Here is a 15,637-nt window from a genome sequence, read left to right as displayed (position 1 = left end):
ACCTGAAAGGTTTCTGAGTTTTATGATGCCTCCAAATTTTCCCAAGGGAAACTGATGAAAGATATAGACAAACAAAACCCAAACAACCCAAAACACAAAAGAAGCCATAGCCACAGAAATCCCAACCAGACAGCCACTGTAGCACGGGATAGTTTGACTCTTTTCTGATGGAATTGCTTTGCAAACACCCAAGGCTCTGTGGCGCTGCCGGTAGGATACACAGAGGAAATGTGCAGCAGCCACAGCCCATGCCTTCCCTCGGCCACAAGCAGGGGCAGTGAGGGGACACTGTCCTCCACTACATCCTTTCACTGGGATCTAACAAGCAACCATGCATAGAAGCCACCTTTGGGCTGGTGTGGCAGCCTTGGCCAGCTGGTCCCCACCTTGGGCTCAACTTGACTGTCATGTGGTGTTAGGTCAGCTGGTTACTGGTAGGACCCCAATGGACACCCTGAAAGGGAGGAAGGTGGGACCTGCAGGAGCAATATCAGCTCCTAAATTTTCATTTGCAATAAACAGCTGCATCTAAAATAAAAAACTTATGCTCATAAGCAGGTTAAAAATAAATGAGCCCAAATCACAGCACAATGCCACCGGCAGGCCCACATCCATATTTTGATCATTACACACATCCTTTGGTGGTTTGCAGGCTGCCATTCCTAGGAGTGACACAGCCATTTATTGCAGCTTTTACCTGATCAGCAGCTCAAAAGAGCTGCAGTGGGCAACGTTGTGGCATCAGACTACACACATACTCTTTAGAGTCTGAGGGTTTTTGCATTATTTGTATCAATATCTACTTATGGGAGCGATCCTTACAGAAGGCACATGGTTAGTTACCATGAATAGAAGAAAATTTAAATAACTGGATCCTTTATAGAATCAAAGCTGCAAAAATAATGCCTTCTACAACTTTAAGGGAAGATGAAAAACATGAAAAAGTGTGCCTGGATAAAGAGGATCAATGTGCTGTTTTATTTTCTGTAGTGAGGTTGTACGATAACATGAAAAAGGCAGATAAGCAAGAAGCTGAGATACGATCAAGGGTATGTCAGATTATAGCAACATGGGTTAGCATGGCATGGGGAAACAACTTTTTGAAGCAACTGCTTACTAAAACTGAGTTAAGAAAGTCATCAAAAAAGACCCTTTTGGCTATTATTTACTCCTGCTCTGCTTAAGGAGACCTAAGCTAGGTCTGAATAGGCTGGTCTGGTTATATGATAAATGGCTGTGCCCTGCAGATACATTAATATGTGTCTCAGATGCTGTTAGCACTTAACTTCACTGGTGCTAACCTTTCTCACCTTGCTGGTAGTCTAACTGCTACGCTGACTAAATTCAAAAGCTGGCTCACTGAAAGTTAGTTTTTCTGGTTAGCTTCCACATCATGTTGTTCTTGGCTCTACCATCCATTTCTCCTATTAAATGAAGTCACTTAGAGGATGATGAATTCTGGATGATCACTCAGGTCAAGGCAGCAATACATCTTTTCAATTGGACTTCTGCTAGCATATGCCTTTGCTTCTCAGTTTCATAAACACAATAAGAAAACCAGATCTAAGAGGAGCAGGAGTAACTTACCTGTTCATTTTTGGTCAGTCTTGTTTTGTTATGAATGTCAGATGTAACCAGATTGAATCCATGTTTCTCTGATAAAATTCTCAAAAGCAAAACCACAGTTCGACTCCCACACTTTCCCACTCTGTTGTAGACCACCTGACTGGGGAAAGGAAGTACCTAAATAAAGATTGAAAAAAATGGAGTCAGTATATTGACATTTTTGTTTCCATGTACTTCTGAGTAACACCGTGTTTTGACTTGAAGCCAACAGTCACATACAGGAGAATTCCAAGGGCCCTGCCTAGGTCAGAAGCATTCACTTTCTCTAACAAGCCAGCAGCTCTTCAGAATAGAAACAACATGGCTCAGGAGATGGCAAGGGGAGATTTCCCCTTCATGATCCAGTTAAATGTAACAGATTGGCAGCTACTCCAGAAACACTATGAAATTGCTAATAAAGAGCTTAAGCTTGCTGCTTGTATTATCAATGCAAATAGTCAGCTTTAGTTGACTATCTCCCATAAAAAGAATGGAGTGAATCTGTGCCACAGTTTGGCAATTCAAAGCGAAGTTGACGTAATGCAAGAGGAATGCTCCTATTGCAAAACTTCAGCTTGAAAAGAAAAAAATCCAAACAACCACCAGTTGTACAAAGCTAAAATTAATCAACTCTTTCAATTTCAAACATAAACATGAATCTTCCAAAGAAATTCAAAGAACAAATCATGCCACTGGCTAGACACATACTTGTGGAACGAAAAACGCTGATGCCACAGGTGGCCTGAGGCCAACTGGCACAGTCTGATCACCTCTGTACAGGTAATGTTCACTAAAACTCAAAATAGATCAGTTACATCCAAGCTGGAAACTGGCAATGGTCTCCTGCCCACACTAATTCTTGCACCATGCTCTCCACCCTGGCAAACCAGAACAAGTGCGTAGTAATTCACTGTCTTGAAATACATTGGATGCGGCCTTATTTTGTTCCTGGATGATGACCATGGGCTGTTTTTTCACCAAAATGCATTCTGAAGTCACACTATCACACCAGACAAGGATTTGGTGTATAGCATATAGCAGCAGCATCTCAAAGTATAGGCCAAGAGGAAACTGTTTTCAAGCCTCTAAAAGTCAGAAGCTCACAGTTTCATCCACAGCAGTGCATATATGGCACTTAAGGAGAAAGATCATTTTTCTATTAAGACAATGGTACAAAATATTTCCTGACACAGGGCCTGCATCCAGGTTCCAGACAACCTGTGCTCAGCGCAAGGAACAGCCAAAGTGGTGGTGTGTCTCATCTATAGTTACTTCTGCTCTTGATGCAATCACATTCTCCTAGCAGAAGAATTTTTGACATAAAAACAATCAGATGAAGCATATGGCACTTTTCAGGATATTTGAACAGTTAATAGATTTTCATCAGGGAAGCAAAATGATTCCTCAGGGAACCCTTCAGTCTACTTTCAAAGAAGACTGCTAAGTAGAAAGAAAAAAGAAAAAATCCCTGTATTCCACCATTTTTAGTAGGACCTTATTGGTACTTTGCTATCAATGTTGTATTTCATGACCAAATGAATATTACTGTTGTTACTGGTTGGAATGTTTAGGATATCCTTCACTGCAACATAAATGGGTAGGCTATCATTCTCCAAATTACCCAGGGAAGGGGTAGGTATTGGGTGATCATGGCCTCAGTTAACAGCTTTCCAAGATACAGGACATCACATCTGCTGATTCAGCAAGCAAATATGGGTCTCCTAAGGCTCATACAAACCCAACATAAGGCATCAAGTCTGGCCATTTGTAACATTTTTATGGTGTTTTCTAGGAGAAACCTAGCTCCCTTATTCCTTATCAATCTCTTTCAGAAAACTTGCTTCCTAAGAAATGCAAAATCTGAGCCTTAATTATTAGAGAACTGCAAAGGTGATGAATTTAACATCTCTATGCTACAACTGTAGCTAAACTTTTCCAAAACTACTGCTAATAATGTCTGAAAGGTTAACATTTGAAGGCATTTTATTATGCTGGTTACCACATCAGGGACACAATAACGAACAATAAAACACAGCCTTATTCTGGATTGTCCCCTTCTTGATTTATTTCTTCGCATAACAAAGACTAGCATCACTATTTGTCACGGCCCTGCAGAACCATCCACATGACATCACTGTAACTTGTGGAATGGGAATTTATCCTCTGCTCAGACATACACCTTTGGCACACTTGGCTGTGCAAGTATCTGAAAGCTTTCAAGAGAAATGATAAGTAGATGCTCACAAGTGCCAGTGAAGGAGCAAGAACACATACAAGCGTGTGTTTGCTTAGCATCCTAGAGATGAGATAAATGACTAGAGGCTTTGTAGGGCTATGGACATATTTAAAAATGCTTCATAATTATAAACTGCTTTGATTTTCCTAGCAGAGTTGCACTTCGCAATGTAGTGAGAAAAAGTTTTTCTTCATTGGTACTTCATTTAACTCCAGTTTTGCTGCACCCAGATGACACTCAAGTTCTAATTAAATCATTGACTTGATTATCCAGTAACCTTCAGTGAATCTTATTAATATAATTCTTTAAAAGGAAATACAATTAAAGCAGGCCTTTGCAAACTCTATTCTAAGTGCAAATGACTTTATTGGCTTAGACAACTGACAGTAGCTACAAAGCTTGGCCAGTTCTCACATTTGTTTCTGAAACTCACCTTCCTAGGTAGCACAGTTCTGTTCTGCACACAAGCAATAACCATGGCAACCCCCAAAAAGAAACTATAGCAGATAAAGAAACCTGAAATAAAGGGTTATTATTTTCAGACACCTATTTAGCTTAAAGGAGGTCAATATATCAATGCCTTGATTCAGTAACCAGCTGAATCAGACAAGATTCAAGATAAACGCTACAGCTCAAAGCTCACTCCAGAAGAACAATCACAAACAGAAACCAAAAGTTCACGTGCAGCACTGATGAATGTGGGAGCTTTAGAGGTGCTCTAACGAAGTTCTGCTCATGTTTCCTCTGTTTACGTCACCAATCCACCTAACACACCTAAATGCCCCAAAGGGTGTGCCAAGTGCACAAAGCCACACAGTACACAGGTTTTTGATATATAGGCAAGTATTTGTTTAATGTGATCAGTTCCCTTAGGATGCTGCAAACCTGCTTTCTGCATTTTAGAAAATGTCTAAGTTATTTCTTAGGAAAATTACTTCTTCCAGAAACCCAGGTTTGTATTAAGCAGAAGTAAAAAATACAGGAAATGGAAAGCTTCTCCAGAAAGGAACTTTCTCTTCCCCCTCACAATACTCACAAAAGACCGAGACAATACAAGAGATGGTGGCAGAGTAGGCACTTGAAAAGGAGGCTTCTATTATATTAGCAGAAACAAGATGGAAAACAGCAGTAGGAAGTTTACAAAATGCAGACTGGATTACATTTTATTTTATAATAAGGGTATGTATCATGTAGACTAACTGCTGAGGTGATACTCTGGCAACATGATATTCATGTAACAATATACACAACTTCAAAATAATTACAGAGTGACTTTATTGAGCACTGCATCAAAGCCCAGAGGTAATATAAAAAATTCAAACATGTAATTCACTTTGTAGTTATATGAATTAGTACTTACAGCTATAAAAAAGTAAAACCCACAGTATAATTACAACAGCTCTCTCTAAGGGTTTGGAAAGTTATATAACAATTTACTTGTCAGTTCAAGGAGGCTTTTTTTTTTTTTTTTTGTTCCACATTTAAAGAAGATCTCAAGAATCATTGTGAATGGAAGAAAGAAGAAAAAGCAAGTTTAACACAAAACTAACTTGCATTACAGTGACTGTCAAGTAGCTCTGCAGAGTAGGTCTGCCAGTATCAGGAAGGGAGCCATTTAGCAGATAACCTGACAAAAGCACAGGCTTCCATATTCAGTGGTGGCTTTGTCTTCAGGTAAACCTTTGCATCATTTAAAAAATTTAGGCTGGATAATATTACTTGCAGTGTCAACAATTTAGGGATCCAGCCAAAGGCCTAAATTATTCCACCTTTACTGAGCCAAATCCAGTATAACTTTGCTCATTTGCCAAAAACTTCCCAGTCCATGTACAGTTTGCCCAGATGGATAACTCATGTCAGAGAGATGTGTTCCCAGAAAGCAATCCATTATCTTCACAGTGTCTGGAAGTAAGTGACCCCTGTCCTTACATATGAGAAGGACCAGAAGTAGATGCCAGAAATGGCTTCTCCTTTCTGAGCAGACACTAACCTGTAGTCAGACAGTGCTCCATGTTTATCAGGTGAATAAGGCCAACCAACACAGACAAAATTGGTAAGACTGTGAAAACAATTAAATATTTGCTGATGTCACACATCTTTATATAGCATCACACCTTCGCAATGCAACTTCTTTTTCTTTTTTTCCTGTCCACCTGAGACAGAATCATAAGAATTTTAAAAAATGGCTTAATGGGTCAAAGTAATGGTACATTCAACTCATCAGGGGAGGGATGCTACTCATTAGGTACCTACAAACCTGAGAGCTGTCAGCAGCCCATTTCTCTCCAGTATCTCTCCTCCTTCTCTAGTGTCCCCAAAGATTACATATGGCATGTTAGGAGTCACATTCTTGCCTGTTGCATGAAGAATTTCTTACATAACTTGCTGTATTAACAAATTCCAGAGTTTTGTTAACCACCATGCATTTCATTTTTAGCTCATCTACCTTCTCCAGAGAATACCTGCTCTCGTATCTTAGATATAAAGGATACCTCATTTTAACTGAGGTCTGTCACAAGCCTGTCATCACCTATTTAAAGACAAACTCAAAGGCCACTAAGAGATTACCTATGCCAAACTCAAGGTCAGGAACTGCTGCACAAAATCGCATTCCAAACAAGTATCAACTTACTTTTAAAGCGATTACAGTGAAGAGTTGCTAACACAAAAGTATGTCAGCAGAAAACATGATTGAACAATGAACAAGGGAGAAAACAAAATAAATTAACTAGCTAGCCTCCTTCTTCCCCAGCTAAAGCACACAGATCCAGTTACATAAAGATTCACCTGTAGAGTGTAGTGATGCCAGAAAGAGACAAGCTTTTGGAATTAACCAACTCTAAAGCAGACCAGACAGCATGGTCTTCTCTATGGGTCATTGAAAATATACTAGAAACCACAAGAAAAGGTAAGGATGAAGTTGCTTTGTTTTCAAAGTTTAAATGCAGTAGAGCATTGAAAATAAGGCAGAAGAAGAAACAGAAGATTATTCTGTTGCATTTTCATTAATCAACTAATTTAATTGAAAAAGGATGACTTCACTCCCCCCTGCCACAAACAATGCATCTCATCTGTTGGACAGATGACACATTTGGAGGACTAAGTTAAAATGTGTTCTCTAACAATTCAACATCTCTAAGTACCAAAATAAATTAAAACCATAAGCATGGAGAGCAAGCAGCAAAAGGCAACTTTGTTGCAGACAGTACTCAAAATTATTAAGACTAAAGAAAAGCATTACTGTGAAGTGTCTTCCAAAGCTTATGGTACCTGACATGTCCCAAAAAACAGACCTGTAGAGCCAAAATCAAAACTTCCAGTAATTTTTCTGTGAAGAAGCCCTGCACACTTACAAATCTAAAAAGAGCTCAGTTCAAAGCATAGTAAAGGTTCTCCACTAAGTCTCAGATCAGGTCCTATTACAAGATACTATGGCTGTAGAAACTACAACAATATCAACAGGAGCCTGAGGAAATTATAAAGAAAAGTTCAAAGATGCAGTTTTCAAAGCTTTAGCTGCATCCTATCAACACATTTGCTTTTGCTCCTTTTATACTTTACACCTGCTTTACTTGCCTACAACAGCAGCTTGTAGCAGAAAAAAACCTCTTCTCCTGCCATCTGCTGTGCAAGACTCCCCACCACAGAGAGTGCAGAACCAAGTTTATTTCAGGTATGTGAAGTTTCAGCAACATTCAAAACCAGCATATGTATACAAAGAGTCAAACAAGTCGTTAGGGAGTAGATTCAGGTGCTCACTGATGTCAGGCAGCCTCTGGAGGTGTGAGTGGGACTCCTGGTTTTCACCACTCAGCAACACTTGCTGTACTTAGGAAATGGCAGCTCAGCTCTGGCTCCTCTCAGGGATGAAGCAGGTGAGAGGGGAATCACCCTACTAAATGGATAATTGCTTGGGGATGGGGTACAACCATCACCTCTAGATTAATCAAATCTTTTCCTTTCACTCTTTCTTAACATAGCATGCTTTTCAACCCCTTCTCCATTCTTCCTGCTTTCCTCTGCAGTTTGCAATTTGTTCACCTCTTTTGGGACCAAAATTGGATATATCCAATCTTATCTGTATCTTATCTCCCTGGTGCCAACGAGAACTGAACAGTTATTGTTTGTGTCCTGCAGACATCTCTTTTTCATACATCTCAGGATGGAACTTAGAATTATCAAAGCATATGGGACTATCACAAATATAGAGAGGTATGCATAACACAGACCTATCACCCTTTTTCTTCTTTACCCTACATGACTGCATGTAGTAAGAAAAGAACTGTAGGGCCCTCATTAGTTTTCTTATGAAAAGCAGCATATTTATTTCTCGCTTCTCAAGTTAATCACATTGTGGAAGTTATCTTTCTGGTATGAACCTTTACCTCATAAGAAGATAAAGGAGATAAATTATTTAAGGAGGTGGTTCACTGATACTGGTATTAATTGAGGGAACTAGCATGAGTTCAGGTACATTAAGTATTTTAGTGCCCCATTAATTACCGCATTTTCCAGTGGAATTTTCCATGTTATATCAGAAAACCTATAAGCTGCAGAATTTGTGCAAGACTGATTTTAACTCCAGAGCAGCTTCATGATATATATATCTTGGAACTGTAAAGTTTAAAACAGCTTTTTTTTCCTCCAGAGCCCAGGGTTTTGTACACTCTGATGTGCTCAGAACACACTGGCACAGTTATTCTCTGTTTAAGTAGTAAATCCTATCACATCCAACCCATATCTTTATACTGGCTACTTGCAAAATACTAAGCCTGGTTTTAAAACTTTTTATAATACTTCACAGCACTGGTGTTCCCTTAAGTAACCCCACTACCTTACGGTAGTCTCTACCCTTCCAATGAAATATTCATGAATTCACCCTGGGAGCCAATAATATTTGATTTGAATGTGCTGAGTGGTAGACTGAATAATGTATTTCTCTGTATGCACTTGTCTTTCTTCACATTAAGGTTTAGCCCTTTTGTATGTATTGTGGTTGACTATTACGCAACTCATTAGTGCAGCAACTCATGGTTTCACTATTGCCAAGGATCTGTCATGGTGCATTTTAGTTTGCCCTCCTGCCCTTTACTTAAGGCCCTCTTTCTGTAGCTCCACATTTCATTTTAATATCTTTAGTGTGCTTGTCTTTTCCACTGTACTTTAAGCAGACACTTTGTAAGTCAACTGCAGTATGAAATAAAGGTCATTTATAGCCATAACTGGACTTTAATTTGTAAAACAGGCCAGTTCTGCTGGACTATAACCCACATGCTCATTACAGATGAAGTAGCTCTGAGGTGCTCTCGCTCTGCATATTCAGAGGAACTCAAAGGGACTAGATTTCCATCACAGCTCCTGCAGGTAACAGATTCAAATCTAGTTCATGACAAGATGTCCCCACCTGGAAGGAACAATACCAAGAAGTACCTTCCGGAAGGACAACGTGCTGCTGCCCAACTCTTCCAGCAGAATCAGAACAAAGCAGAAATACCTGTGTCATCCAAAATGACTCAAAGGCCCAGAATACCTACCCTGACAGACCACAATCCATACCTTGAGTCACAAGTGGATCCTGTGGTGTTGGAGATGACATGTCAGAGACAATAATGGAGAAGGCCCAGTGTGAAGTGCTCCCATTTCACTCTTTTGGAATTTGAAATTATTAATCTGAGTTGCTCAGACAAACCAAATCTTCTCCCTGCTGACCAAGGCACAACTCCTTGCCATTCCAATGGAGTGAGCTTCTCGCTGTATCTACTCAAAATCCCCAGCAGTGCCAGCCACAAAGGCCTCCACACTCCCTCAGGACAACAGAGTCTGTGGGTGCTGTCCTGAGAATTACCTTTTCACATAACCACACTGCCCTGCCCTTGTATTACTTGCCCAAATTCCTCTTTCACCTGAATTACCATCACTCTCACACAGACTCCTTCAGCCCAGTCACAACATCCTGTCCTCTTTGCCTGATATTTTAACTCTACTTTTGACCACATGCAGGCATGTCCACAATCACATTTCTGATTAAAGCTCATGGTACTTCTTAGAGTACTTCACTGCTATTCACTGTTTCCTGAACTAAACCTTATACTTTTGTAAAGCCTAAGTACAAAACTGCCAGAACATACCAGTTCACCTTCAAAATCACGAGGCTTTCAAAATAATACCACAACTCTTACTTGGTGGTTGGGGTTTTTTTTTTCAGTTTTGACAGCCTCCACAGCATCCCTGGTTTCAGACTTTTTTTCCCCTTTAAACATCATATCTAGAAAAAACCCCTTTCAATTCAGGATTTAGGAATGCCATCAACAAATAAAAGACTCGTGATAAAACCATGAGCGTTACTCAACTGAGTCACAAGGCTTAGCAAAATTAACCAAATCAATTTGCCACTTTCAAGAGATATTCTGTCATGCTATCCTTATGCAGAATAGCAGATTTTTGGTTTTCCACTGAAGGTCTAGGTCATCCAGACCCAGCTGTAATTGAACTTTAGTGTTATAATCCAGCACTTTCTAATAAAAAGACAATGAAGGTGGCCATGATTGAGTAGCCATGACCTCCTCCTATTCCATGCTAGTTTATAAATACCTTCCTGTCATGGAAAGAAGGGAAAGAAGAGGGGTATGTGTTGGAGAGCTGGACATTTAAAACTGTAAGAGATGTTCATATACTGTGAAATAATCTGCACAGATTATCAGCAGGTTAATGAAGATTAGTTCAGAATGGATTGCGTTACAAATTTCAGCGAAAGCACAGAGCTTTACTAGCTTCAGAAATGATTTAGGTAGTTTTTTAGCTATGGTATGTCACATAGGACAAAACCTACAGGTTGCAAAATTGGTGATATTAGAATCTTTCTGTTTTGTGTAAGAGTAGGTAGGCTGCTGTGTAAATGCCAGAGGGAAGCAAAATTTACCTTTATTATGCACACAGCCTGAATAATTAAAGTACCAATCAAAAGACAAAATACTTTCCAAGCATCTTTGAAATTAGATGGATGAAAACTGCAGGCTACTGTTGTTCACAAAACCTGCATCCCTGTTGTCTCAAAGTCTTTCAAAATTGAGAGGCTTAATAAAAAGCCAGTTCACTACTGTTTAAAATTTAGCAGGACATCAGCATGCACAGTATCCCTTACAGATTTATCTTCTTGTGACAGGCAATCTTGCTTTAATTTCCCAAGTCTCTTTGTACTGTCCATTTAGTTTCAATCAGCCCCCCCCATATCAACACATTTCTGATATACTATAAACTGAAGAAGGATTAAAAAGTAAGAAATCATCTTCTTTATTTTAGTAAATCACAGAATCAAATTTTTTTTCCTTAAGATTCTTGATTCAATAAATTAATATGAACAAAACAAACAAATTAGTGCTCCAGTACTATTCAAATGTTTTTTACCCAATTCACACTTAATAGTACAGATTCAATTCTAGCTTTTGGATAGATCTCCATAATACTAGTCTGCTATATCATTCACCCCCTGCACCTTCAGCAGGATTACAAACACTTACGAATAAAAATGACAAAATCTTCTGGAACAGTCAGAGTTTTCTTTCACTTAGATACTGCCATTTAGAAGAAAGGAGAACACAATTTTAAAAGAACACAAAATAATTATTCCCAATAGTTCTACAACTATTTTGCGCTGTGTGCTGATTTCTGCTGGGGTAGAGTTAATTTTCTTCACAATGGCTAGTATGGGGCTGTGTTTTGGACTTGTGCTGAGCCCAGTGTTGATCATATAGTGATGGTTTTGTTATTGCTGAGCAGTGCTTATACAAAGCAAAGGCCTTTTCTACTTTTCATACTGCCATGCTCGCAAAGAGGACTGGTGGTGTACGGGAAGTTGGGAGAAGACACAGCCAGGACAGCTGACCCCAACTGACACACACCATATGACATCATGCTCAGTATATAAAGCAGGGGGGAGGGAGGAGGAAGGAGGGCACATTTGATGGAATGGCATTTGTCTTCCCAAGTCACTGTTACACGTGATGGGGCACGAGTGGGCCACTGTGTAGTACTTGGTTGATGGCTGGGGTTAAACCATGGCACATTGCTTGTAATAAACTGAGGGAAGTGGAGAAATATTTTATGGGTTTTTCTAAACCATAGTATTTTATTGAGTGTACTAGGTTCAAAAGCTCAGTTATACTGTCAAACAGTGCTTCAGACTGTAAGGAGGATCGTTGTGGTTAAGGCACTTAGTGAATTCTCTCAATATTTTATCAGCCAGATACTGAGTCTGGTAACCACAGGAAGTTACTTACTCTATTTGAGCATTGCTAAATTCTGACTATTTTTAATAGCTTAAAATTTGCACACTGCATGATCATCTCAACTCATCATTTTATAAGCAGGATAGATTTTTTTTAAGCACTGAAATCCTTCCTAACCTGTCCTGGATGGACCACTTCAAAGATTATCCACCAATTTTTTAAGAAAAGCTAAACAGAGAATTTTAACTCTATCAAAAACATACACATTACTATTCATGCCATAAAATCCCTAGTAGGCATGTACTTAAAAGGAAATACATCTTGCTTGCTTTTCAGTGTTTTGGGTGGGGTTTTTTGATTTTTTGTTTGTTTGTTTGTTTGTTTGAAATCAAGCACTTCATCACTAACAATTCAATCACTTCAGACTGTAGGGGGCTGAGGGGTTAAAAAAATGTTCTAGATGGTTAGAACTAAAACATGAGTCCAAATGAAACACCAAAACCCAAAACTGCTAAACTAAAAGAAAAATGCACAGCTCCTGGCTGTTATCTTAACATTGTCATCAAAATACCTGGGAAAACAAAAACTACATAACTCTGATGAACATAAAAACTTAGTGAAAGGGGGAGTGCTGAAATCAACTTTTAATAAGTTTTAAAGTCAAATAAGAAAAAATCTACTTGACAATGGTGGTACTATGTTAATGGTTGGAGTTGATGATCTCAGAGGTCTTTTCCAATACAAATGATTCTACTATTCCATGATAGCCCTGCTCCATAAAGAAAACATGAACAATTAGCATGTAAGTACTAGCTAAGAACTGAATGTTGAAAAGTGTATTATTTATGCACTTTACAACTTCAAACCAATATAATCGGATCAAATTTGTGTATGCATTTTATTTCTTTTCATTTTGACCTCATCCTGATCTCCATCCATTATTTTTATTCACTTAAAGCTTTGAAGCACTGTCACATTTGGGCTAAGCACAGGGCTTTGCTGACACCTAAACAGCTGCCAAAAGATACTGGGTCCATGACAGGCATCCCGAGGGAGAATGAGCAAGAAACTGAGAATAGACTACTTTAACGTAATTAATCTGTCACCTATGTGCACAGCCCACTTACACATAAAATATATCATCTGCACTGAAAGAGGGTCATATCCTAATGCTCTTACCAAGTTCCACTCAATAACAACAGTAGTTTTGATAAAGTTCGCATAATTTTTCCTCAAAAGCCAGTTTCACCATTGTCTTGGAGAGAGTAAAAAAAGTTTGGGAAGATTTGATAAGGAAACAGCACAAATACTGGAACAAAATACATCTGCTTTATTCGCTGAAATGCTCGGACGTGAAATATGTCAAGTGAACACCATTAGTCACTAATGAACATCAACGTCACAGGTGCTTTAAAACCCAAGCTAGCATCATCTATAGACATCACATAGAAACCAATCTATGGAAAAAGTATAAACAAATGATCTCTTTAAATTCATATTTTCAGATGCTTATTAAAAAAAGCAAAGAGGTAGTGAGATAGAGATTTGAACCAGGAGAGTCAATTTTCACTGACAGTGTAGAAGATTGTTTGGCTCAACTACATTGTAGTTTTATCCGTCACATATTAACATCAGCAACACTAGAGGCGTGCTAGGGCTACTGGAGGTTGCCTCTCCCTGCAGGAAAGCATATACAGATCTGTCTGAGAACTCATGAAAATCTAGGATTAGTCAGTCTTGTGAGATCTTTGGTGCCTATGGACCAAAGAAGAGTGGCCTATGCTAGTGTATTGGGCTTGCAGGGCAAGGTTCTGATAGTGGGGAGAGGACTACCGGGGTGGTTTCTGTGAGAAGCTGCCAGAAGCTTCCCTCATGTCCCAGAGAGTCAACACCAGCTGGCTCTGAGACAGACCCACCACTGGCCAACACTGAGCCAATCAGCAAAGGTAGTAACACCTTTGTGATAAAAATACTGAAGAAGGAAAAAAACTTATTGTGCAGAAGTAATTGCAGCCAGAGAAAAGGGGAGTAAGAATACGTGAAAGGAACAGCTCTGCAGATACCCAGTGAAGGCTCAATGGGCCTTCAAGGGAGAACCAGAACCACATCAGCAATATTCACATACAGAAGTGAGCAAAGCTTTCGTTCTCTGCTTGCACTGAGAAAATTGCTGCTGCCACCTTTATTTGAAAAAAACAGACCCGTACCCTGATCTCTTGAAAGGTGATGATGTTAATTCCTTATTCTGAGAACAAGTGTTATTTTCAGTTCTTACACAAGGAAAAAACCCACACACGTTATTGAAAAAAATCCAAAGCTTTGGCACCTAGCCATGACAAAAAGCCAAAACTAATACGATTTCCAACAAAACACTGGAATGTACTCTGCAAAACAGCTACAGTCCAGTGAGTATCAACTGTTAGTGTAGTTGATACACACTGCCAATATTAGCTACCAGTCATTTCAACACCGGGCAATGAATTGTTGTTCATTATCTCCACTTCTAGTTTTTAAGAATTTTGTCATGAAATATTTTAAATGCTGGATTCAGGATTAATTTCTTCTGACACATTTTCATATCTTGAGTTAAAGCATGCATAGACCTATAACAATCTGTTAGTTTAAATGCAGATAGTTATCTAGTCATATGAGTAGAGGCTACTTGAAAGACAATGCAATTACAATGAATTTATTATTAGTTTCACTCACACCTGCAGAGTTCACAGTTCAGAGATGAAGCTGTTAGAGGGTAATAACTGCAATAATGCAATGCATGATATTTACAAAGCAAGAGCATCTTTGTTCAAAACACGATCCTAAGCAAATACCAGGAATTACTGGCCCTTTTTACCAATCCCCACCCATGTTTTGACTAGAAGAATGAAAAACAAAACATAAAACCCCCCACTCAGTAATAAGCAAGCTTGTCCAAGGGATGATCAAAATGATCCATCTTTTATCAATGTTTTTAAAACACAAGCAAATACTTCAAAAAGCAAAATACTTGTAACTTACACAACACTATAGCCTGTTACTTCATTGAGCTTTTCATCAAGCTTTCAGGAGTGAGGATGATTACAGAGGAAGCCCACAAACTTTCCTGACTGTAAGTAGCTAATCAAAGAGTACCTAGAAAACCAATCAATTGTGTAGGTATCTAATCAGCTGCCCTTTCTACAGACGGCTGAGCTGCAGTTGGATGAGGCTGTGTGGTCACAACACAAAATTACATGTTTAGGTAGGCAAAAGATGTTTTCACAACGCAAACAGAAAAGTTTCTGGGTTGGATAAATCTGTCCAACTGGTACTGCCCATTGGAGTATGGGTGCCATCCACAGTGCCATTAATTGGTAAAGCAAAATTCCTGAAGTACCAAATTTTGAATAACATTTTCAAGGTTGAAAGCTCTTATCTAGATGACAGCCTTTTCCTTACTGTAACAGCTTGGCATTTCTGAATGCTAATGCAAGCATGAAAATATACGTCTGGAATAAGCATTGCTTTACTCTTCCAAGCCAAGTGTTAACTGTGGAGACCTGACAAATATAATGCCTCACTCCCTGCAGGCTGC

General features: G+C 39.1%; 1 protein-coding gene across 1 annotated transcript in view; it reads right to left on the bottom strand.

Moving 5' to 3' along the window:
- UST (uronyl 2-sulfotransferase) overlaps window positions 1-15,637 on the bottom strand; it is a 152,890-nt gene that overhangs the window by 75,337 nt on the left and 61,916 nt on the right. Inside the window, exon 3 of the mRNA XM_050316281.1 lies at window positions 1,588-1,743. Within this exon, the coding sequence (XP_050172238.1) occupies window positions 1,588-1,743 (156 nt within the window). The remainder of the gene's footprint in view (window positions 1-1,587; window positions 1,744-15,637) is intronic.

The sequence above is a fragment of the Myiozetetes cayanensis genome, unplaced genomic scaffold (assembly GCF_022539395.1).
Source record: "Myiozetetes cayanensis isolate MyiCay16 unplaced genomic scaffold, myiCay2020 scf2-11, whole genome shotgun sequence".
Taxonomy (NCBI): Eukaryota; Metazoa; Chordata; class Aves; order Passeriformes; family Tyrannidae; genus Myiozetetes; species Myiozetetes cayanensis.
This window is presented reverse-complemented; position numbering and strand designations above follow the sequence as displayed.